The 24,451-nt window shown below is 40.8% G+C and overlaps 1 protein-coding gene and 1 long non-coding RNA gene across 3 annotated transcripts in view; one reads left to right on the top strand and one right to left on the bottom strand.

Annotated features, from left to right (window-relative positions):
- Positions 1-19,519, top strand: part of LOC309699192 (sterile alpha motif domain-containing protein 9-like) — a 23,845-nt gene extending 4,326 nt beyond the window's left edge. Inside the window, exons 1-5 of one of the 2 annotated variants that reach the window (XM_082522102.1) lie at positions 4,831-5,274; positions 9,887-9,988; positions 10,460-10,600; positions 13,000-13,054; positions 13,163-19,519. In XM_082522102.1, the coding sequence (XP_082378228.1) occupies positions 10,488-10,600; positions 13,000-13,054; positions 13,163-17,944 (4,950 nt within the window). In that variant the 5' untranslated portion in view covers positions 4,831-5,274; positions 9,887-9,988; positions 10,460-10,487 and the 3' untranslated portion in view covers positions 17,945-19,519. Of the gene's footprint in view, positions 1-4,830; positions 5,275-9,886; positions 9,989-10,459; positions 10,601-12,999; positions 13,055-13,162 lie in introns of those variants that run through there. The other variant, XM_082522101.1, reaches the window with a different exon arrangement.
- The window catches only part of LOC309699276, a 27,077-nt gene continuing 13,233 nt past the window's right edge, over positions 10,608-24,451 (bottom strand). Inside the window, exon 3 of the long non-coding RNA XR_014274294.1 lies at positions 10,608-10,809. This is a non-coding gene — a long non-coding RNA (uncharacterized lncRNA). The remainder of the gene's footprint in view (positions 10,810-24,451) is intronic.

The raw sequence follows: 24,451 nt of genomic DNA, 5'->3' as shown, positions 1-24,451 counted from the left end.
ACCATCCCAGCCTTGCCGTAATGGTCCATTTGATTCACCTTTTATTGTTTATTTTATTTTCACTTGCTGAATACGGGACAGACTTGACTGGGGGAAAGAAGGGGAGAAAGAAAGAGAAAGAGCTGAGAAGAGGGACAGGGGAGAAGGGCAAAAAAACAAAAACCAACAGAATGGGCAGAAAAAGAAAATGCATATATCGATCACCTGGATCACCTGTTGAGAAAGAAAAAAGAAAACAAGCAGAAGAGAACAAGAGTAATAGAATAAACAACATCACAATGATATATGGGAATATGACAGTAAATACTAAATATTAAACATTATTGTGCAGCACATAAGATCAACAGAACACAGTGTGCTTTGAGGTAGGAGCCAAAAAGGGTGTAGTTTGTGGGTGTGATCACCCGTGTGTACACCTGTGAGCATGGACGTGCTTGTTTTTTTTTTTTTAAAAGGTTCCTTCATGTAATGATCTGCTAGAGGGTGTGGGGGGGGGCACACCCTCTAGCAAAACCTGCAGACTTACAGTGGAGAATTCTTCATGGCATTGTTGCTGTAAATTCTTTTGTTTCTGTTATTGACGCTGCTGTGGAAGACAAATGTACATTCTGTGAGCAGAGAGAATAGAATAGAATAGAATTCAACTTTATTGTCATTGCACAGGTACAGGGCAACGAAATGCAGTTTGCATCCATCCAGAAGTGCTTTAGTGATATAGATATATTACAATATATATTAGCAATAATATAGATATGTGAGTATATTACAGAAATGGGTCTATTATGGTATGTTATAATGTACACGGTATGAATTATGTTGTGAATATTCTATGACTATAAGTATGTACAGGCTGTAGTGAGTACAAGCTATGTACAGGATATGAACAGGATATAAATATGAAAAACTATACAGAATATGAAATAAATAACTTTACAGAATCTGAGATATACAGCTATACAGAAATGGGAACTATGGAAGTTGTAAACAGTTGTAGGATTAAAGATTATCGAATGTACAGAATGATTATTTACACAGAGCTATACAGTAGTGCAGTTAAGATAAGTGAGGGTGTAGATAGTTTCTACAGAGGCTATATAAAGTGCTAGTGGTTGTGAGTGGTGGTTCAGTCCATGTTATTATTGTGTTTGAGGGTACAGTTGTCCATTGTGGGTGTGTGTATGTTCAGTCCATGAGTTTAACGTGGGTCAGATGTCAGGAGGCAGAGTTCAGGAGTCTGACAGCTGTGGGGAAAGGAGCTGTTCCGGTACCTGGTGGTCTTAGTCCGGAGGCTCCTGTAGCGCCTCCCAGAGGGCAGGAGGGTGAAGAGTCTATGTGATGGGTGACTGGGGTCTTTGATGATTTTCCCAGCCCTTTTCAGACACCGCTTCCTGTAGATGTCCTTTATGGCAGGAAGTGGTGCTCCGGCGATGCGCTGGGCAGTTTTCACGACCCTCTGCAACGCCTTCCGGTCCGAGGCAGAGCAGTTCCCGTACCAGACTGTTATACAGTTGGTCAGGATGCTCTCGATGGTGCAGCGATAGAAGTTCACCAGGATGTCTGAGGACAGGTGGTTCTTCCTCAGAGTCCTCAAGAAGAAGAGGCGCTGGTGAGCCTTCTTGACCAGCTTGGAGCAGTTGGTCGTCCAGGTGAGATCCTCGGAGATGTGGACTCCCAGGAACTTGAAGCTGCTCACACGCTCCACAGCCGTCCCCTTAATGTGGATGGGTGGATGTGGGTCAGCATTCCTCCTGTAGTCCACGATGAGCTCCTTGGTCTTCTCGGTGTTAAGCAGCAAGTTGTTTCTGTCGCACCACTCAGCCAGACGATCCACCTCCTCCCTGTAGGCGGCCTCATCGTTGTCACTGATGAGGCCAATCACCGTGGTGTCATCTGCAAACTTAATGATGGTGTTGGAACCATCAGCAGGTCTGCAGTCGTGGGTGAAGAGGGAGTAGAGGAAAGGGCTCATCACACAGCCTTGTGGTACACCGGTGTTCATTGTGGGTAACTATGTGCGAATGCTGTTTGTTGATTACAGTTCAGCGTTTAACACAATAGTGCCCTGCAGACTGTTCACAAAGCTGTGTGCATGGGTGTTGGACTTCCTCACTGGCAGAACTCAGGTGGTGAGGGTGGGCAGGTGCTTCTCCAACAGCATCACCATCAACACAGGAGCACCTCAGGGATGTGTCCTCTGCTCTACTCCCTCTACACTTCAGACTGTATGGCCACCCACGGCTCCAACACCATTGTGAAGTTTGCTGACGACACAGTGGTGTTGGGTGCCATCTCCAACAACGATGAGGCGGCCTACATGGATGAAGTGAAGAATCTGGCATCGTGGTGCCAGGACAACCACCTCCAGCTGAACGTCAGCAAGACCAAGGAGCTGGTGGTGGACTTCAGAAGGGGTCAGCACAGAGACTACAAGCCCATTATCATCAATGGAGCTCCAGTGGAGAGGGTGCAGTCCTTCAAGTATCTTGGTGTTCACATCTCCTCAGACCTGACATGGGCTGCCCACATTCAGGTCCAGACCAAAAAGGCTAGGCAGCGCCTGTATCACCTATGACAACTGAGGAAGTTCAGGGTCTCTCCAAAGATCCTCAGGATTTTCTATACAGGCGCTGTGGAGAGCATCCTCACACAGAACATGACATCGTGGTTTGGGAACAGCTGTGTGAAGGACCAAAAAGCTGCTCAGGAGTTGCAGTGCTTCCACCTGCAGCACCTAAGGCTTTGTCGCTTCAAAAAGAAATAGTCTGCTTTTTCACACACTCTCCAGCCTCAGTGCCACCTGCTCGCTGCAGGTTCAGCTGTCCAGCCCAATGGCTCTACCCTCTTGGAGAAACCAGTGCTCCGGCCGCTGTCACTCTATGGTTGCTGAGCAACTCTTGGTGGTGAGTCCAAGTGACTATTTTTCTCACACTTCTCCCGAGCCAGTTAAAATGTGAACCAGTTCACTCCTGCAGCCATACCAAATGCCCGGGTAGGGGTGACTGGTGTCCAGTGAGCCAGTCCAGCCGTCTGTTTCTGCAGGAGACTCTGGAGAGTTGGTCCAGCAGTCTGCCTTTGCTGGGGACTCTGGAGAGTCCATCCAACAGTCCCGCGGCTTCTGGGCTGCTGCCTGTTCTTGCTGGGGGGCTAAGGAGAGCCACTCTATCCGCCGTTTCCACGCTGCCATGTGTGTTGGGTGGAGGCTCTGATGAGTCTGTGCAGTTGTCATCTGCCACCACTGGTGGCTCAGGAGAGTTTACCCGACCGGCCACTGCCTGTTCTCCCTGGTGGCTCAGGAGAGCCTATGAAGCCACCTGTTCCTGCCGGAGGCTCGGGATAGTCCCTCTAGCTGCCAGTGCAACCTTTAGCGCAACCATTCGCAGCTGTCACACCGTCACCTGCAGCTCCGCCATCCGTGGCACACATGCCACCGTCAGCTAAACCGTTCACAGCTGCCATACCAACACCAGCTAAACAACCTGCAACTGCCACACTGCCGTTTGGTCCAACTGCATGTCTTCCAGCTGCGTCTCTGCCAGAGGTCAACGTGCCGTCTGCTCAAGCTGTGTGTCTGCCAGCTCCATCTCCGCCAGAGGTCAGTGTGCCTGTTTGGTCTAGTTTTGGTCTCGACGGACTTTGGTCTTGGTCTCGTCTTGGTCTCGCTGTCTTGGTCTTGTGCTCTCAGATCGACATAGTGGTCGGGAGATTTGCAGTCAACAGTATCCATGACACACAACGTAACGTTCAATAATGTGTCGTGCACAAAAGCATCAGCTCTAAGAGCCGTGCTTAGAGAGTGCTTTGTAGTGAATCAGAAGAGTCGACTCCCATTGAGCGAGAGCCGGCTCCTCACTTAATTTCCTTTCGCTGCTCAGCTCTCACACAGTGGCTCAGCTATACTCCAATCCCTCCATATTGTGGCCAATCACATGCGAGTATATTGGATAATATCATTATGTGAAAAACAGAGAGGGTGAGAGACGCGACAGTCAAGTGGAGCGTGCGTCTGTCCTCTCAGTAAGTCAGTGAGACAGTAGACAGCGGTGAGGAGGGCTGTGCGAGTGCATTGCAAAAACACATAAATATGCCTGACACCTGTAAACGAAGCAGCATCTGGCTGCAGTTTAAAGACTTTTTTGTCTTGGTCTTGAGTCGGTCTGTCTTGTCTTGGTCTCGATACCCTCTTGTCTTGGTATTGTCTTGGTCTTGGTTTAGGTGGTCTTGACTACAAGTCTACTTGAACTGTGTCTGCGTTCCCACCGTCCATGTGGTTGACCCCTAAACTGAGTCTGCACTGCCAATCTCCTTGCGGTTGTCCTCCAAAACTGCAGTTTTGGACCTCTTCTTTTTGGACTTGTGTTCCAGTTTTGTTTTCTTTGTCCCTAGCCTTATAAATTCACATATCCTTGGACTATCAAGATCACTGAATTTAACCCAATTATCAAATGGGGAGATTGCTAATAAAAGGTCTCTGTACATTGTCTAACCTTTACTAGAGCATGTTTCTATGTGTTTGTTCCATGTGACTAAGCCTGAAATGGCTGAAGAAACGCTAAAGCAACCACATTTCCAATCGACAGAGATGAATAAAGACATAGACACAAAGAGCTCTAGTAGAGGTTATGCAATGGAGAGAGAGCTAAGCCTTCAACGCCTGCAGACACACCCAAGTACCTGATTAGAGGTCATTTTTAGAGTAAATGTTTAATGCTACAGTCCGTGTAGGACATTTTTTATTTTTTTTTATTTTTTTATAAATTTTGGAGAAACCAGTGCTCCGGCAGCTGTCACTCTATGGTTGCTGAGCAACTCTTGGTGGTGAGTCCAAGTGACTATTTTTCTCACACTTCTCCCGAGCCAGTTAAAATGAAAGACAACAACCCCACCTCAAAGACTGTTAAGACTGATATCCCAGAGACTTTTTTTTTTCTTCAAAGACTGCTTGTCATTGTGGAACAAAGAGCTGTAGTAGAGGTTATGCAATGGAGAGAGAGCTAAGCCTTCAATGCCTGCAGACACACCCAAGTACCTGATTAGTGGTCATTTTTAGAGTAAATGTTTAATGCTACAGTCCGTATAGGACATTTTTTATTTTTTTTATAAATCTTGGAGAAACCAGTGCTCCAGCCGCTGTCACTCTATGGTTGCTGAGCAACTCTTGGTAGTGAGTCCAAGTGACTATTTTCTCCCATTAAGCGGAAAAAGAAAGTTTACCACAATTTTACATTTCTGCTTGGCCTAGGAAGCATTTTTGCTATGGAATAGCAAACATAAAAGGTAAGAAGGCACTGTTTTCCCACAGAAACTGATTAGTATTTAGTACCTGATTAATATCTGAATTTCTTTCTCCCACTGAAAACTTTTGACTTCAAAGTTTCAAGTTGCAGGTGCAATAGAATTTAGCAATTAAGACAATACCTTAACATTTGGAATTTTTAGATTCAAATGTTTAAAAATAACCTGAAATTTCGACTTATGGATGGCAGAAAAAGGTGCAAGAAAAATATACTAATATGTAAAAATAGGAATTTAAAAGTCCTAATTTAAAAAAACAAATCCTACATGACTGCAGGCAACAAACGTGTAATTGAAAGCAGTGTTTCTGTAAAGCCTTACCTGGTAATGAGATACTTTATTCATTCATTGATTCATTGTTACACATAACATTTTTTTTAATTCAGTTTAGTTACATTTTACTATTGTATTCTTAGCTTATTTGTTGCTTTTTTGTCTAGAGGTCGGCCCAAGTAGATTTTGTACACATAGTTTTATAACTTAGGGTGTAGCTACTATAAAATGGAGTTATAAAACAATGTATAAAGTCCACAAGTGCCTAAATGTGTGTCAAAGAGTCAGGGGGAGAAAAGGAAAAGGAATAGAGAAGTATGATAACTCAGGGTTCGGCTCTTATTAAACTCCACGATAGGGATGGCCACAAGCTAATGTACTGCTAGTGCTGGTCCCAAACACAGATGTATGGGGGGGACCATGGTGTCACTGTTACACACCTAGCAGGCATCTGTGTTTTGTGGGTGGATTTCTTTTTCCTGGACTCAGCTGCAGCTCATTTCCTCTGAGGGGCCAGTACAAAACTGGCTGCATTCAACAATTAGCCACTAAGTCTGGGGATGAAATTAGAAAGGCACAGATTAATAAAGAAGTGGTAGTGGCTGTGTTCTTTGACGTAGAAAAGGCATATGATATGCTCTGGAAAGAGGGTTTAATGATTAAATTGTATGGTGTAGGAATAAGAGGAAGGATGTTTAATTGGATATGGTATTTCTTATGTGGCAGAACCATTCAAGTTAAGATATGGACACGTGTCGGAGCCATGCAAAACAGAAAATGGAACCCCGCATGCAAGTGTAATAAGTCCAACATTGTTTTCCGTTATGATTAATGATATTTTTAAAGAGATATCTGATAGTTATGGTAAATCACTTTTCACTGATGACGGAGTAGTATGAGTAAGGGGGAGGAATGTTGACCATCTCGTTAGAAAACTAACCTCAATAAGGTGGAAAACTGGGAAATGGAGTGGGGTTTTAAATTTTCGATTAAAAAACTGAAGTCATGTTTTTCACAAATAGGGGAAGATAAACAGTTGTTCTTGTATGGTGAAGTGTTAGGAAGGGTGGAGAGCTTTTGTTTTTTGGGAGTAGTTTTTGATAGGAAGTTAACTTGGAAAACTCACAGAGCACATTGTGGAGAAAAGTAAAAAGGTTCTTAATATCATGAGATATTTAGTAGGGCTGTCACGGGGTGCGAATTTTGATGCTCTCAAAAGTACAGTGGGGCAAAAAAGTATTTAGTCAGCCACCGATTGTGCAAGTTCCCCCACTTAAAATGATGACAGAGGTCAGTAATTTGCACCAGAGGTGCACTTCAACTGTGAGAGACAGAATGTGAAAAAAAAAATCCATGAATTCACATGGTAGGATTTGTAAAGAATTTATTCGTAAATCAGGGTGGAAAATAAGTATTTGGTCACCTCAAACATGGAAAATCTCTGGCTCTCACAGACCTGTAACGTCTTCTGTAAGAAGCTTTTCTGTCCCCCACTCGTTACCTGTATGAATGGCACCTGTTTGAACTCATCATCTGTATAAAAGACACCTGTCCACAGCCTCAAACAGTCAGACTCCAAACTCCGCCATGGCCAAGACCAAAGAGCTTTCGAAGGACACCAGGAAAAGTATTGTAGACCTGCACCAGACTGGGAAGAGTGAATCTACAATAGGCAAGCAGCTTGGTGTGAAAAAATCAACTGTGGGAGCAATCATCAGAAAATGGAAGACATACAAGGCCACTGATAATCTCCCACGATCTGGGGCTCCACGCAAGATCTCATCCCGTGGGGTCAAGATGATCATGAGAACGGTGAGCAAAGATCCCAGAACCACACGGGGGGACCTGGTGAATGACCTGCAGAGAGCTGGGACCAAAGTAACAAAGGTCACCATCAGTAACACACTACAACGGCAGGGAATCAAATCCCGCAGTGCCAGACGTGTTCCGCTGCTGAAGCCAGTGCATGTCCAGGCCCGTCTGAAGTTTGCCAGAGAGCACATGGATGATACAGCAGAGGATTGGGAGAATGTCATGTGGTCAGATGAAACCAAAGTAGAACTTTTTGGTATAAACTCAACTCGTCGTGTTTGGAGGAAGAAGAATACTGAGTTGCATCCCAAGAACACCATACCTACTGTGAAGCATGGGGGTGGAAACATCATGCTATGGGACTGTTTTTCTGCCAAGGGGACAGGACGACTGATCCGTGTTAAGGACAGAATGAATGGGGCCATGTATCGTGAGATTTTGAGCCAAAACCTCCTTCCATCAGTGAGAACTTTGAAGATGAAACGAGGCTGGGTCTTCCAACATGACAATGATCCAAAACACACCGCCCGGGCAACAAAGGAGTGGCTCCGTAAGAAGCATTTGAAAGTCCTGGAGTGGCCTAGCCAGTCTCCAGACCTCAACCCCATAGAAAATCTGTGGCGGGAGTTGAAAGTCCGTGTTGCTCGGCGACAGCCCCAAAACATCACTGCTCTCGAGAAGATCTGGATGGAGGAATGGGCCAAAATACCCGCTACTGTGTGTGCAAACCTGGTAAAGACCTATAGTAAACGTTTGACCTCTGTTATTGCCAACAAAGGTTATGTTACAAAGTATTGAGTTGTATTTTTGTTATTGACCAAATACTTATTTTCCACCCTGATTTACGAATAAATTCTTTACAAATCCTACCATGTGAATTCGTGGATTTTTTTTTTTCACATTCTCACAGTTGAAGTGTACCTCTGGTGCAAATTACTGACCTCTGTCATCATTTTAAGTGGGGGAACTTGCACAATTTTTTTGCCCCACTGTATCTATGTCATGTTAATTCGATCAAGGATTGATTATGGATGTGTGGTGTAAGGGGCAGTGGCTAAAACTTGGTTAAAGAAGCTGGATGTTATCCAAGCTTGTGCATTGAGGAGTTTAGGGGCGGTTAAAACATCGCCCCTAAACAAATCATTATGTGCTCTTCAGGTGGAAGCCGGAGAAATGCCTCTACATATTAGAAGACAGCAGTTAATGGTTAACTACTGGGTTAATTTGAAAGGTCACAACAATAATCATCCTGTTAAGAAAGTGTTAGAGACTTGTTGGGAAAGAGGAAAGGGTTTTAAAAATAGTTTTGGGTGGGTTGGGGATGATAGCGTGAGAGCATTTAAAGTATATGACAAAGAATTCAGCCAGACAGTCTTGTGGCCTTTGTGGCCCACATGGACATGGAAACACATTAAAGTAGACAGATCATTAACAGATTCTAAGAAGAGGAACTTTACAACAGATATTTGTCAAGAATTTTATAATAGATTGGAGAGCAAGTACAGTGACTATTTACAGGTGTTTGCAGATGGGTCGAAAGATCCAAAAACGGAAGCAACTAGTGTGGCAGTGGTAATTCTGGAGTTAAGTATCAAGCAAAAAGCAAAAAGAACATCAAATCTTCTGAGTATATATGCAGTTGAGTTATATGCCATACTGTTGGCTTTAGAATGGGTGGAAGACATTGTCGAAATCTGAAGGGAAAAGGATAGTTTGGACAGAAAGTAAGAATTTCTGTAAAATGGCATGGGACTCTTTTTAGGATGGGGAAACATCCGACTGGGTTACGTAATTGGTGTAATTCTATTGAGACGGTTGAACGTGCTTATTAGTTGCAGGAAGTATGTAAGTCGTAGGAGAGTGTTGAGGGTAGAAATGGGTGGTGTAATGGAACTTACGTTTGAAAAGGTGGTTAGTCAGTTAAGTCATGGTGAAGGGAAAGGAGTGGTTTTTCGTTTTTTGAGAAATACGGTTCTCATCAAGAGGATCTAAGGATTCGGAAGTGAAGTAAGAATAAAAGCCAGGAGATGGCAGTAGTGCAACATCTTTGGATGCAAGCTGCCGTTAAACATGAAAGAAGAAGAATCAGCCACTAAACAGTACAAGGCCTGATAAAGAGTAGGGATGGGTATCATTTAGGTTTTATCCGATACCGGTGCCAAACCGGTACTTTTGAAACGGTGCCGATTCTTAAAGAATGGAGAACACAAAATTGGTCCAAAAACCTCTCATGTTCAGCTGTTTGTTTTGTAAAAAGATAACAATGTTAGCCTTTTCTGCAGCTATAGGGGATTTATGGCATCACTCTTGGCTGGAAGCAGTGACAAGCACAAAAATGAAAATAAACTTCTGACAGGGTGAGGAAAGTGTCTTCAAGTTGTGGTGTTGTATTGGAATGCCTGCCTGGTGGCCTGTCTAACATCCCCTGTAATATGAGACTTGTCCTTTAACTTGGTGATCATACTAGAGCAGTAAACTATAAAACTCTATTTTGTTATTTTCACTGCAGGGGATGCACAAATATGGGTGCTGAGTCCATAACCGGGCTATGGCAGATGCAGCTGTGGGATTAGCAGAGAGAGGAACACAGAGACCCACCAAGATCACACAGGTAAATTCCCATAATAATAATAATAATAATAATAATAACAATAATAAGACCTGAGTCTAATAGCACACAGTTCAATGTCCAGGCAACAAATTCACGGTTGTTGATTGTAATGTGGCCAGGGCTACACCACTGTTTTTTAACAAGAATGGCAAGCTCAGTTTGGCTTAGTACTTGTAGTGCTGTCCCTGTGACCCAGAAAAGTGTGGAAGCCTTCCAAACATGTGTTGTCATTGGAAATATCCCTTGTGCATCTATGACTTCATGAAGCACATAAACCTACAGTCCGGATATTCCCTTGACTCTGTTGTAGCGCTGTTAATTCATCCATATTGTTTGCTAGTAATCGAATGCGCCTGCCACAAGGGCCTTGAGTCAGCACTTATGAATTAGTGCTAAAAAAACTGAAATTAATTTAACTAAAATCAGACAGTAAACCATGCATTCTTTCCTCTCTCATTTCTGTCATTCAAGGAATCCTTTATTTTCTGAGGTGGACAGGATGGATTCAAACTACAAAAAGAAATCTACACTGTCATCTTGCATGTCTCTGAAGAGTAATAGATCAAAGAGCCCACCACCAGATTTAAGTTCTGGGGAAACTATGAAGGACAGGCAAGTTTTTGTTTTGCTCTTCCATTCCGGGCATTCCAGGGTTCAGGTGTGGGGCATCAAGTCAAAGGTCTTCTTGTAATCAATACAGGAATTGCACAGGTTTATCAGTCTCGGGCAACTGCTCTGTCAGCTGGTTCATTTGTACTGCCGGATGCTCATGGTGTCACACTCTGGCTTAGAAGCAGACTGTATGAATTAAGGAGGAGGACCTAAGCACAGACAAAATGAAATGTAACTTGAGTTAACAAAAGGCAAGCCGTTTAATAAGACTGAATAAATATTACAAAATAAAGGCAAGGTGAACCAATAAGAAACTAAACACTAACCTAAACTAGAATTGAACATGAAAAAACCTGGGCATGAGTTACATGAATACATGGGACATGAAACATGGCAGCCTGGAATCATGGCATGGAACACAACAGACGACCTGACCAGGAATGAATGGAAACACACAGACTGAAAGCACACAGGAGGTGATGAGGGGAAGTGGAGACACATGTTGATTTGAATGAACATAATGACTAAAGGGGAACAGATTTCTTTAAAAAAAAAAAAAAAAAAGATAAGGACAAACATAAAGCAGAGATGTGTTTCTGTTAGAGGAGTTAACTTGTGGAATAGTTATGACAGTGATTTCAAAAGGTGCAGTTCATTTTCCTTGTTTAAAAACATGTTTAAAATTTATATAAATCATGAATAAAAACAGTAAAAATAATAATACTAAAACTACTGGTTGTTTTGCTTTGATTATGTTAATGAAATTTAATTTAATGTGGTTACTTATCTAAAGTGGAAAGTTTTGTTTGTTTGTTTGTTTTGTTTTACTCTTTGCATCGAGCCCTATGTATATGAGCTGCATGCTAAAAGATCTTTTGTTTAAAGGGTTGGCGTAATAAGCATATGCTTCAGCCAATACCTTTTGATTAGCCTTGTCTAGTGCTTTCTTGCTTTGTGGTAGATCTTTATTCTGTATTCACTAAGATATTTGAATGCTAATTAATAAATCAAAAATGTTACAGGGAAGAGTAAAATTAAACACACTGAACAAAGAAACTATTCAAAATAAAACAGGAAACCTAATGAGACACGGACATGAAAACACGAGCTTGATAACATAAGACAGGCAGACATGAAACACATGAATGTCGAGGGAGACTTAAACACAAGGGTGAAAACACAAGGGGAATCTAAGAAACAATGAACTATAACGGCAACCTAGGCATAATACACATGAACTTAGAGAACACCAGTATATATTTAAACTCAAAATGCTTGGTCAAAAGACCCAGGACCATGATACATGGAGTGCAGTCAGCTTATTCAACCAGTAAGCATGAACCATGTCGGGGCCTGCCACTGTCCAAATGTTCATGCTGGAGAAAACTCTGCTCTAGGATATCTGCCACTGTGGTGGTTACTGGACCCTGTTCAGCGAAGTTGCTGTGGTCTATGGTTAGGGTTAGGGTTGCTTAAAGGAGCTTGCTTCGACATCTTTAAGAGTTCTAAACAAATGTCTGTCCTCCTCCAGAAAAGCTTAGGTATGCAAATACGCGTTGCAACTTCTTATCTGGTGCGCGTCTTTTATTTTGACAGTGCAGGCGCACCTGCGGACCACTTATGAGCTTATATGCACTTATATGCTGTTAAGGTTCAAAATATTGGGGATGGAGACAAGAGAAAAAACCACAATAACAACACTGGTCCGGTCGGGTTGAGTCAAACGATGATTTTAATGATCACACACGTGGGAGATGGACACTGATGCAGACAGCCTCTGATCTCAAAATGGTGGAGCATTGCTCAAACTTTTATAGCCTCTGGTGCCTCCACCTTATCATAAAAAGCCTAAACATTCACATGCTTTCTCTCACACAGCGCCTAAGCTACGACCTTGGCTCCCCGTCTATCTGCTCCTGCTGAGATGGGGCAGAAAACTCCAGCATATTCTGTTCTCTTCTAATCAGACAAATAAGGCGATGACTTTTCTGCGAACAGTATTTCTTATAACTCAGCAGTATAATGCATCATAAAACAATATCATTCATTCACAACAAGTCAGCAGTTTAATGTAATGCAAATCAGTTTAACTAATGCAATAGTTATCAGCTTCTTCTAATTCAGGAGAATAATGCAAACTAAAACTACATAATAATTCACAATCTTTAATTAGGGGTATAACATGGCATAAAATAATATTATAATCTAACAATGCACTCTTGACTATTAGTATCTTTATGAATCGGATTATTTATCATTATTGTTGCTGTTGTCAAGTGGTAGTTGGTAATTTTAAAAATGTGTTTGGCATTTCTAGAATGTCTAGAAAATTTTACGTATGGAATAAAACAATGACATAAATCACTTTATAACTTTTTATCATTGTTTTCTTTTCAAAGGAATACAGTTCCACCTGGACCAACACTCACTCTTAGTGGGCAATGGGAAAAAACTGTATGTTAAAATTTTCTAATCCTAATTCTAGAAGTTTCTGTTTGGATAAAAATATTGATGTTCATTGATCTAACATCAATTTTGCTTTTACTTTCATTTGGTGTGCAGGCAGACTGTGACCTCAGACTACCACCACTAATTGAAGACTGGACCAGAGAACATGTGAAAGATTGGCTGGTGATTACACTTAGGGTACCAAATCATGTTGCACAGAGCCTCTATGAACAAGAATTTTCAGGGGCTTGCTTGGCCTCCTTTGAAAAACAAGACTTGTTAGACTTAGGTGTTCCACCTGCTCCAGCAATACAAATCATAAAACAAGTCAAGAAGTTAAGGAAGCATTCAGAAACATTTAATTTAAGTGCAAGATTATCAGAGAGTTATTACACTGATGAATTTGTTGAAACTAAAACAGTGTCATCAGATTCGGGAATCCAAAGCGAAAGCTCTGTATTTGTTGAAGACACATTGCAGACAGGAAGAGACAGAATAAGTTCAGTAACAGATCAGAACACAAGGGCCGATACACAGTTGCATAAGGAAAATACTGACAACACAACAGAGCTACAATTTAGGAGACGAGTATGTCAAATGCGTCCCTTTGACAAAAATAATTTCTCCACATTCTACACGGAAAATGACATTTTTCCACCTGCAACCGGTCCAAGTAATCTCCTCGACCCAATCCACGAGTACCAACTTCTGCCTAATGCAACTGAAGCAGATGAAAGAGAAATCTTATGTGAATTCACAAGGGAAGTGTTTAGCTTTGCTGCAAGCTGCATGAATTCACGAACCAACGGAACTATTCATTTTGGAATCAACAACCAACAAGGACCACAACATGGTCAGGTTATTGGACACACAATCACCTCTTTCGATAAGTATATTGAGGCATTTGAATTATCAGTGAGCAAATATTTTGAAGAACAACATGTAAACACTGCTAGAATGTGCGTCAGACCTCCTAATTTTATACAAGTTTGCTATCAAGATGGAACAACTTCAGACAAATGGGTTATTGAGGTTGATGTAGTTCCAACATATTCAGAGACTCAGCACATTCTTTTTTATACTCAACTGAGTATTACAACAGCAGAAACAAGTCAGCAATGCAAAACTGAATGCCTGTTTGTTAGGGATGGCCCAAGGTCAATCAACATTTTAGCAGACACAAACCCTCGAGTGGTTCAAGAGGAAATGAAAAGCTTGACAGAGAAAGTGAAGCACTGGGCGTCAGCACGCAAGTCAGCAGAAGAAAAGGATGAGAAACTCCAACCACAAGGCCACCAGGGTCAAAGACTAAAGCAGCTCATAACTCGTGGAAGAGATTCGTTTGACAATTCCCTGCAAGTCATTGTGGTTACTGACAAATGTCATTCAAGTCAACTGGAGCACTTGGATTTTCTAAGTGAGATGAAGTTGTTTGCTGTTCTTGAGTTTGACCCAGAATCTGATGTAAATGGAACATGTAGTTTTTACAGAAGACACCACACAGCCAATCTGCACTACCCAAGAATGTATACCACTCAAGACAGTTTGACTGCAACCATTAGAAAGCTAAACTTGTTTAAACAAACAAGCTGGATTTTCTGCAATGGAAAGGTAAATGAAGATGGTGCGGCAGACAAGCCTCTCGCACCCAGTGAATGGCTTAAGAGACGCTCTGGTGATATCAGCAACTTGATATCTCTGCTTTGTAAGCCAGATTTGCTTTCCAAGGATAGACTCCTGGTGATATTTATTCTTCACTCTGCAGAAACAGACATCTCAAGCCCTCTTTTGGAGACATTCTGTGCCATCTATCGCACGCTAGAAGGAGCTGATAATATTGTGTGCATATGCAAAGATGCCACTATATTCACTGAGTGGAAAAGGCTGATTGAGTCTCGTTGTAAGGAAGACATCACCAGTAAATGCATTTATGAATTAAGTCTGAATGAAATTTCCAGTACCATCAAAAAACTCAAAGAACCTCAAACACAGTCATCCCAGAGATACTTGCCATCCACTGGCTCAAGCTCAGTCCAACTGACAAGAAAAGATGAAGAGCTTTTCACTGCTTTGGACATCTTGTGTGAAAATGAATGTGAGAACACAGAAATTGAAACAATGGATTCTTTTCAAGGGTTTAAGAAGAAAACAGAGGAAGATTTTTACAGAGGAGGACAAGTTACATGGTGGAATTTTTACCTTTCTGAGCAGACTGGGAGTCTGCCTTTCATCAAGCGAGACAAATACAATGAGCTATATGACTTGATCACACCTGTTCAAGGCTACACATCTCTCTGTGTAGTAATAAATCTATTCCATCACCCAGGATGTGGTGGAACAACTTTAGCAATGCATGTCCTTTGGGAGCTAAGAAGAAAATTCAGATGTGCTGTTGTTAAAAACAACATGGAAAACAATAACGAAATTGCTTCCCAAGTCATGAATCTTGTGATATATGGCAAACAGGAACAGCCAGGTTATGTCCCTGTTCTTCTCTTGGTGGACAACTGGGAAGATGTAACAGACCTAAAACAGTGCATCCTGAATGTTGCCAGTAATCGAAAACAACATAACAGTCCCATGGTAATTATACTGAACTGTGAGAGGACCCAATTTCCATATGAGAGCTCCAGAAACAGCCACTTTGAAAATGTGTTCATCACAAACAAGTTGTCAACTAAAGAGCAGAACTTGTTTTCTGGAAAACTTGAACAGCTCAAAATTGACCATGAGAAACCTGAAACTTTCTATGCCTTCATGATCATGACAAATAACTTCAGTGAGGCGTACATTACCGATCTGGTGAGCAACACTGTTAAAGATCTTGACACTACTACCCAGCAGGGTCAATTATTGTCCTTCCTAGCTTTGCTGAACACCTATGTCAATGGATCCTACTTGTCCTTGTCTCTGTGTGAAGAACTCGTGGGCATAAAGGATGCCCTGTTCAAGCGAGAAACTCTTGATGACAAAATGAATCCCTATTCCACACTGCTGATAACCTTCACCATTGAAGAACATGGCACATATCAAGCAGTGCGATTCTTGCACCAGATGATTGCAAGTAAGTGTCTTAAAGTTCTTAATCAAAAACATAAACTTTCTCTGTCTGAGATAACCATCAACATTTTGCACTGTGAAAGAGTTTACAAGTCATGCATGGGAAAAGATTTTCTGGTCCAAAACATTCAGAGCATGCTCATCACACGCCACAGAAAAGAACAAGGAGATGACAAAGACACACTGTTTTCTCCTTTAATTGAAGAAATATATGTTGAGGAAGGACCTGACAAAACCAAAGAAGTCTTAGAAAGAGCCACACTGAGGTTTGACAGAAGTGCAACACTGCCGCAAGCACTGGCAAGATACTTCTGCTTGAAAGAAGAAGACTTCACATCAGCCCTGCGTTGGGCTTTGGATGCACAAAGTAAAAACCAAAATTCCTACATTGCAGATACAGTTGGACAAGTTTATAAGAGCCACCTCAAAAAGAAAATCAAAAATGATCTAACTCCTGAAGAATATGATGAATGCCTAAGATTGGGTGCCAAAGCTGTAAAAGCGTTCCAGGAGTCCCAGGACCTTGCTAAAACAGATGAACAAGTAGATCCTTTTGATCTGCATAGCAGAAAGAGATCAAAATCCTACAATACATCAGGCTATATTGGAGAGACAGAAGTAATGATTATCCTTCTTGACATCATTAAAGATCTTCCGCTCTCTGGTGTCAGTGGCAGATATAAAAGAGATAAAATGCTTCAGTTTCTCAAAGGGCACCTTGAAGAGAAAAATCTATATGATTACAGCAACACAGCTACCAATGAATTTGTGGCTGTATTGGCAGAACACAAGAAATTTCTCATCTCCTTCAGGCCAAGGCTGAAGGAAATTTTCAAATTTTTTGAGAATTATTTTACATACCTAAAGCCTAGGTCAAAGGAAAGGGAAATGACTGATGAAAGAAGTAAACGAAAAATATCTGAGTACTTCAGAAAGTACATACAAGTCTTCAGTAGTTCAGATGAGGAGAAAGCATCCGAAAAGGCCAGAAACCCCAATCTAAGTCTCGGGCAGGAAATACTGGACCAGAAGTTCTACCTGGAAACAAAGCGTGCAGACACATTTGCTGGAATTTTGCAGTGCTTGACTGATAAACATGGTACTGAAATGGAGCACATTCTCAGAAAATGGACTTTTATCTATGACAAGTCATCATCTGTCTCAGATAAAGTAAACTTCATTTTGGCAAACATAGTCTTGCAAAGCATCAAGCCATCTTCAAAGTTGGTAAAAAAATATGAAGAGCTGGTTGAACTTCTGAATGAGGAACTGCAAAAAGAGGGCACCCAATCAAATCTAACAGAACTGTACTACCTCTCCATGCTGCTCCTGTGGCCTACAAAAGACAAAAAGCTTGCAAGCTTTGCAGCATGCCAAAATATCAGCACATATATCACAGCAGCCAAGAAATCCTTTCATCGGCGCTTCTCTTACATGTTTCCAGCAAGGAGTACTATAGCTCATTTCTTTCTTGGAAAATCCAGTGGACTAAAGCGAATAGTTTCTAAAGCAAAACTTGATCAAATTCTGGACCGTGTTTCAAAACAAGACTCTTCCAGCAGTGAGAGTACTCATTCACGAAAGCATCATCATCTTTGGCAGAGTGGTGCAGCATGGAACCAGCCAGAGGTGCAGTGTGAGCTGTTAAGGATAAAAGGGAAATCAGAAAATGGTGAAATTTATGTTAACTATGGAGCCAACCTAAAAATATTGGTGCGCCCAGTTTATTTGGGTGACATTCGAAGTGGATACAGCCAGGAGGAAGTATCCTTTTACCTTGGATTTACTATGGGAGGCCCAGTAGCCTATAATGTAAAGTATGTAAATGACCAGTGAATGTAAAAACAAAATGTGCTATGGAATACTGTTTCCTTGTCTGGCAACAGAACAAGTGACATGGGAAGACAATCCAAGAGAAGAGGTTCAGTAGAGAGAAAAAAATGGCTACAATAATGAAATAAAGTATTTATGATACTGCAAAATTAGTCTAAGATAAAAATTATTATTTGATAGCCTAGGTAAAACCAGAAATACAATTAACAAAATATACAGTCCTTTTATTCTAAATACTACTGTCACGTTTAGACAAGGGAAGAAATGGTAAAAACAGTGCTTTTTAAGCACCCAATGAATCATGAGTGTGTCTTGTTCACAGAAATTAAAACCGCCATTTTTGAAACCCAGCATTGGGGGAAATGGCTACAAAAAACAACACGATGTTCCCTTGAGTCTAATGAAAAGCTACAGACTGAGCAGCAGGTATATTCTTACCTCAGTGTCCAACCTATTTATTATCTATCGTGTTGCATATTAATTATGGTGTGGGAAGCACAGACAGGTTGCTATGATGACAACCACACATTAGGTACTGGCTATCCGTGGCGGGTCAATCGGAGTAGGTACCAATTGGAAAGGCTGGCTCTTTAAAAAGTGATTAAACTTTTTTTGTACCTAAAATTGATAAGCTTTCTTAATATAAATTCAATAAAGTGTGATGTAGATTATCAAAAAATGTGGTCAGTTTCATCAATGTTCCATGTGTTTCTTTTATGAGCTATAACTATCGAAATTGTGTTCTAATGACATCTTGCTGGTATGAATAACAACAAAAATTGTCATATTTGGCAAATATTTAAATTTCAGCTTTAGCCTACAAAGAAAAAAAATGCAATTTATAGGATTATTTTATTGTGTCTGGTGGATGGATGATGGACATTGTTTTAAAGTTGTAAATGTTTTTCTTTTGACATATTTTTTTTGTAGAACCTTGAAGCTTGAAATGTTTTATTCTACAATGTATAACTGACTAAAGGTATGAAGCTGACAAACAAACAGGGAAGGAAACCACTCTAACCTTTCTCACTCTTTCTTGAATTACACTCCTGATTGGGAAAGTGTCTAGACAGCTGTGCTAGGAGCACTCTGTGAACATTAAAACACGCATGTCAAATTCTACAGAAAAAGAGCAAAATATACCAAATCCATCAACGTGTGATGGATGGAAATATGCACAGAAGTGTTGAGCCAAAGACACCAAGTGTGAAAAATTGAGAATAGAAAAAAACAATCTACTACTTTACAACAGCATTGTGTTTAATTTTTTTTTACATGGAGTGAATGCATTTTGGTGTACTTGGGTCATCTGTTAAATGTACGTATGTGTCGGAATAAGACTTCAAAAAGCAAAGGGGATGGGATTCTATGGCATGTGGCATATGTATAAGGTGACACATGTAATTTGCATTACTGTAATGTAAACTTGGACTAATGACATGTATTTTTTTTACTGAATGAGATGAGTTTGATGATTAAAAGCTTTAGCATTAGCAAAAGCATACTTAATTGTGGCCTTTTCTTCTTATGTCAACCCCCCCCAAAAAGCAGCAAAAAACAATAAACAAGTAAAGAAAATGCCTTCAGAGATCACTACTTTTCTTTTTAATTTCATAGGTCAATGTTTCTTGAATGGAAATATGGGAAATATGTGCATCTACGATACACTACCATAAACATAATACTACAGTGTATTTGTCATGATCTGGGTGAGTCTGAGTAATTTTCCACAGCATCGGCTCTCCTCCCCTTGGTGGAGCCCTCCTTGCTCCTCCCTGCTCCTCACCTGTTGGCAATTACTCCAGTAGTATTCATGACCAACGCTCACAATGAACCTGTGCCAGATTGTCTGCTTACTATAGTCAGTTCTCTGCCTCACATTTGTGTCTTGTGTTCCTCAGCATGTTTTGCTTAACCCTCTTTTCCTGTCCTCTACTCGGCACCTGATACATCTTTCAGCTCTTGCCATAGTCACGCCTCAGGATTCTGGTTTGCTGCTGCTGGTAAAACTCACTCTCGCTAACTGCCATCCTCACCTGCCTGCCTCCCTGCGCACCCACATTGCATTCTGTACTCACCCGTATCTAGTTCGCCTCCTCCTCCAGCTAATCTCCACCTGCAGCCACTGTTCCTGTCCGCTATAGATTCCATCGCCCCATTCCTGGCCCTGCTATTCCTTTGAACTGACTCAGCTTGTATTCTGGCCTTTCTCATAATATGTTGTCTTACTCGCTGTTGCATTTAGTTGTAGTTCAGCTTTCTCTGTCAAAGACTTGTAAAATAAATTTCTGTTTAAGTCACTCAGCATCCGGTTTTTGGTCCCTGGCAGTATTAAACTGTTTGAAGTACTTCCACAAACAATGTCATACCCCAACCATACCCATCTTTTTCTTTTTGTGGCTTTCATCAAAAACTCTGCCCCTGGTGGACAATGTGTTGCCAAAAGTGATTTTAGGAGAAAACCAATTAATTTTACATGCATGCATAAATGTTAAAGTAACACTTTTAACAGATTTGACTGTAAATGTATCAACTCTTGTAAAATTCATGATTGCTTTGAGGTGACTAAATTGAAGTTAACTTAAATGTTGAAGTTAACTACAACAAGACAGCTCCTTGGAAAACCAGTTTCAGCCCTGATCAGATTTTCACACTGTTAGACCTCTGTCTTACCACCACATATTTTAAATACAATGAGGGTTTCTACAGAGAAAAAACATGATTGTGCCATGGGTTCCCCAGTGTCACCCATTGTAGCCAACCTTTACATGGAGGAATTGGAAAGAAAGGCTTGTGGCTGTTTTAAAGGGACAGCACTTTACTGGTCACTGGTACAGATACGTGGATGACACCTGGGTCAAAATCAAAACCCAAGAAGTAGAATCCTTCACTGGTCATATCAACTCAGTGGATAGAAACATAAACAGTTTGCCATTTCTCGACTGTGCCGTGTTCACTAAGGAGAATGGAATCCTCACCATTGAAATTTACCAGAAGGGGGCCTTCACAGAAAAGGTAAGAGAGTGATGGAAAAGGTAATTGACAGAAAATGCTTTAGGTGACATCACATGCTGGAGACTTGTCAGGGGGAAAAAAGTCAATGGTAGGTCCGAAATGAACAAATATTTTCTGAGCTTCAGGTCATACCATGTAATTGTTGAAAATCTAACCATATCTGCTTAATAATCTCCACCGCCCTGGAGGACAGTGGGGAGAATTTAGATGCTCTCCATATCCTCGAAGCACCGGTCGATGTAATCTTGAAGAAGGCCATTACTTACAATGTTAATTACAATGTTCTCTTTTTCTGTTCAAGTCTTCTCTTTCATCCCTCCCACTTGCCTTTTTTACAGGTCTCTTCCTTCTCCCTTCCTTCACTGCACGGATCACCTGTTCTTTTACGCAGCCACACACAACACCCTCAAACGTTACACATCTGTACAGTACGATCAGTGTCAGTGTACAAAAGTCAGTACCTTATCATCTTCATCATTCATAGTTCAGGAGGTCAAGTCCGTCTCTCTTAAAGTGACATCCTCCATTACAGTCAGCATATCCACTGCAGCCTCACAGAGCATGCGGACATATCGGACATATATCGATCACACTTACTCCCGTCTGAATTATTTCCTAGTCAGCAGCTCGCTGCTGAATGGCATTTCAGACACTGAGATACACCCTATAGCTGTCAGCAATCACACTGTGAGCACATAAAAAGATCACTCTGCCAAGTAAAAATTTGACATTTAATCTCTAAGCAATGATGTATTAAGATTTTTTTAAATATTTTAAAAAAGAGTTGGCTTTATATTTCAGCTTTATGACCAGATTGGAACATCAGTATCTGTTCGCTGGGAAGCAGGGAAAGCTGTGATGAGAGGTCAAATCATTTCATTCTCAACAGATAAAAAGAAAAGAGAAAACAAACGCATTCAGGTATTAGAATAAATAATCCAATCGTTAGAGGATGACTATGTGTTCACCCAGGAACAGGAAATACTGAATAAAATACTAAAAAGTAGAATGAAATTATTAATTAAAAAAAAACCCTCAATACTTAGTACAAAGACTTTGCTTGCAAACTTTTGAACACCATAAAAAAAATGTGGTCAATTTCTAGCTAACCAGGTAAAAATTAAGAAAGAAATGATTATAGGTGCATTTAACGAGTTATCCGGGAACACAGGATAACTCCCTTGAAAGTGTTGGCAGCATCAAGCAAATCTAACGGTCATCTACGAATCTAATTCACGGGTCATATCAGCGTTCTTCCACAGAAAATGATCTTTATTACTGTCAACTATTCCAGAGACGTCAAAATCTATAATATAGAGCACAGGTATAAAAATATAGCAGTCAAACAAACACTATTATAAAAAGGATGAAAGCTGAATGCTTCAGTTTGTTGCAAAGTGGAATCAAAGTGATTGGTTGATCAGGTGTTCATGATGCGTGTTCTGTGTTATCTGCAGTGTAAAAGACTCAGCAGCATATTAGAATCAAATAGCTATAATAACATTAATAAATCATGAAAATAATACACGCGTGTTTTTGTAACAATGCGACAAACTGTCTTCATTCAGTCAAGTGAGTGTCACGCTGCTCATATAAAACATACTCTAATGTAAAACTAATCACACAGCTCATGAGGCTTTTTTTTAGTTTCAGAGACTTGAGGGATATTTCCCAAAGTCTGGCCTGCATTGGCCCGTCCACTCATTGTCTGTGGTTACCATGGTTACTGCAGAAGCTGCTATGGATTAAACATTTGTCCCTTAGATAACTCACCAGTGACATGAAAGTTTGTTTTTCCATTTCAAAAGAAATAACTGGATAACTTATATCCAAGTATAAGTATCAGACTTCACGGGCTATGTCCTCGGAAATCTAGACTCGTGTGGATTTTCCAAGGACAAACTGGTAAGAAGTGCACACCACTATACTGAAATAAAAAAGTTATTACTAAAGTACACATGCTATATTATAAACTATGATATTAAAGTGGAGGTTTAGTTATAAAGGACACCTTCCTGCTTTTAGTCTTATTCATGAGCAGTATTTGGAATTCAAAAATGATTTTACAAATGCAGATTTTTTCTACACTTCATTATTTAAGCACAGAATTCTTTATTTCGATGCGCGTGGCTCTTGTGGTCCTCCATATCTAACAACCAGGGGTCTGCACTAGTGATGTGCGATATCACTGATTTTCTTTACGATCCGATACCAAGTAATATTCAGGGTGGTATCGACGATACTGATCCGATACCGATACTTTGTACAAAAACATATTTTATTTATTGTATCTCAAATTATAGCATCATAATGATTACAGGACATCAGATTACTTGTTCTTATCACTTAATAATGTAAGGTTCATCATATAGAAAAAAAAAAGCTGAAGTTGTGCCTATTTGAACACCTTGCCTGCCTGCAGCACTAAAGGACTCCGTTAGAGACGTCTGTCTCGCCCTAGCAGCACCTGTCCTTCTCTTCAGTTCGTCTCAACATAAGCTCGTCATATTCTGTGATATGATTTACTCTGACGTGTTTGACAAGGTTAGTGATGTTGCCACAACCATACATGCCAACCCTCCCGATTTTTCCGGGAGAATACCGAATTTCAGTGCCCTCCCGAAAATCTCCCGGACCACCATTCTCCCGAATTTCTCCCGATTTTCCAGGACAACAAAATTGAAAAACCATGTTGCAGAATTCATACCGCGGCCCAGCCAATTCCAGTTTCCAACAATGGCGGCAGCTACTTAGTTTTAATATTACTCTTATTTCTCTTTCTGGGTCGCAAAAAACCTTTTAACATATTTTCAGGTGAGAATGTAGCTGTGTAAACTTCAAATATCTGAGCCGACCGACACATCGTCTTCAAACCCCCGCGGTCTATATAATATAATATATATAATATATAATAATATATAAATATAATGCTGTCCTTTGAGATTTTAACATAAGACTGTGAGTGTAATGGGTCTAAAACTGTTTAAATCTTCACAGCCCTCTACAGCCTGCTACCACGGAAACTTTAAATACATCAGCAGAACGTTTCAGTAGTGTAGTCTAATTTGTTCTTTTCATTTAATAATAGAGTCCATATTATATCAACAGCTACATTCACCCTGGAAAGAAACTAGTGAGGGAGACCATCAGGACTAAGCTGGGTTTCCTGGGTCCAGAGGTTTGGAAAAACTTCTTCCCTTTCTTTCATCACAGTTGTCCTGTGCCAGAAGTTCTGTTGACCTGCTTAAAGAGGCTTCATTTAAGAAACAACAGGAAGACTGAAGCTCATGGCATTGATCAAGCAGGACTCATGATTTTCACCAGCAGCTCCCTCACAGGGAAATCTTCAGCACTCCTCTGTAGGCCCGCCCCAGGAGATGGATAAACCCAGCAGAAGTGTCAGGAAAAAAACTGAGCTCACAGACAGTTGCATGTGTGAGCTTTTAATATCATGCAGCTTCTGCTCTAAAAAATAACAATTAAATTAAAAAAAAC

This window comes from Aulonocara stuartgranti, assembly GCF_965226115.1.
Source record: "Aulonocara stuartgranti genome assembly, chromosome: 22".
In the NCBI taxonomy this organism is placed as follows: Eukaryota; Metazoa; Chordata; class Actinopteri; order Cichliformes; family Cichlidae; genus Aulonocara; species Aulonocara stuartgranti.
The sequence above is the reverse complement of the archived record's forward strand: the minus strand, read 5'-3'. Positions and strand labels throughout refer to the sequence as shown.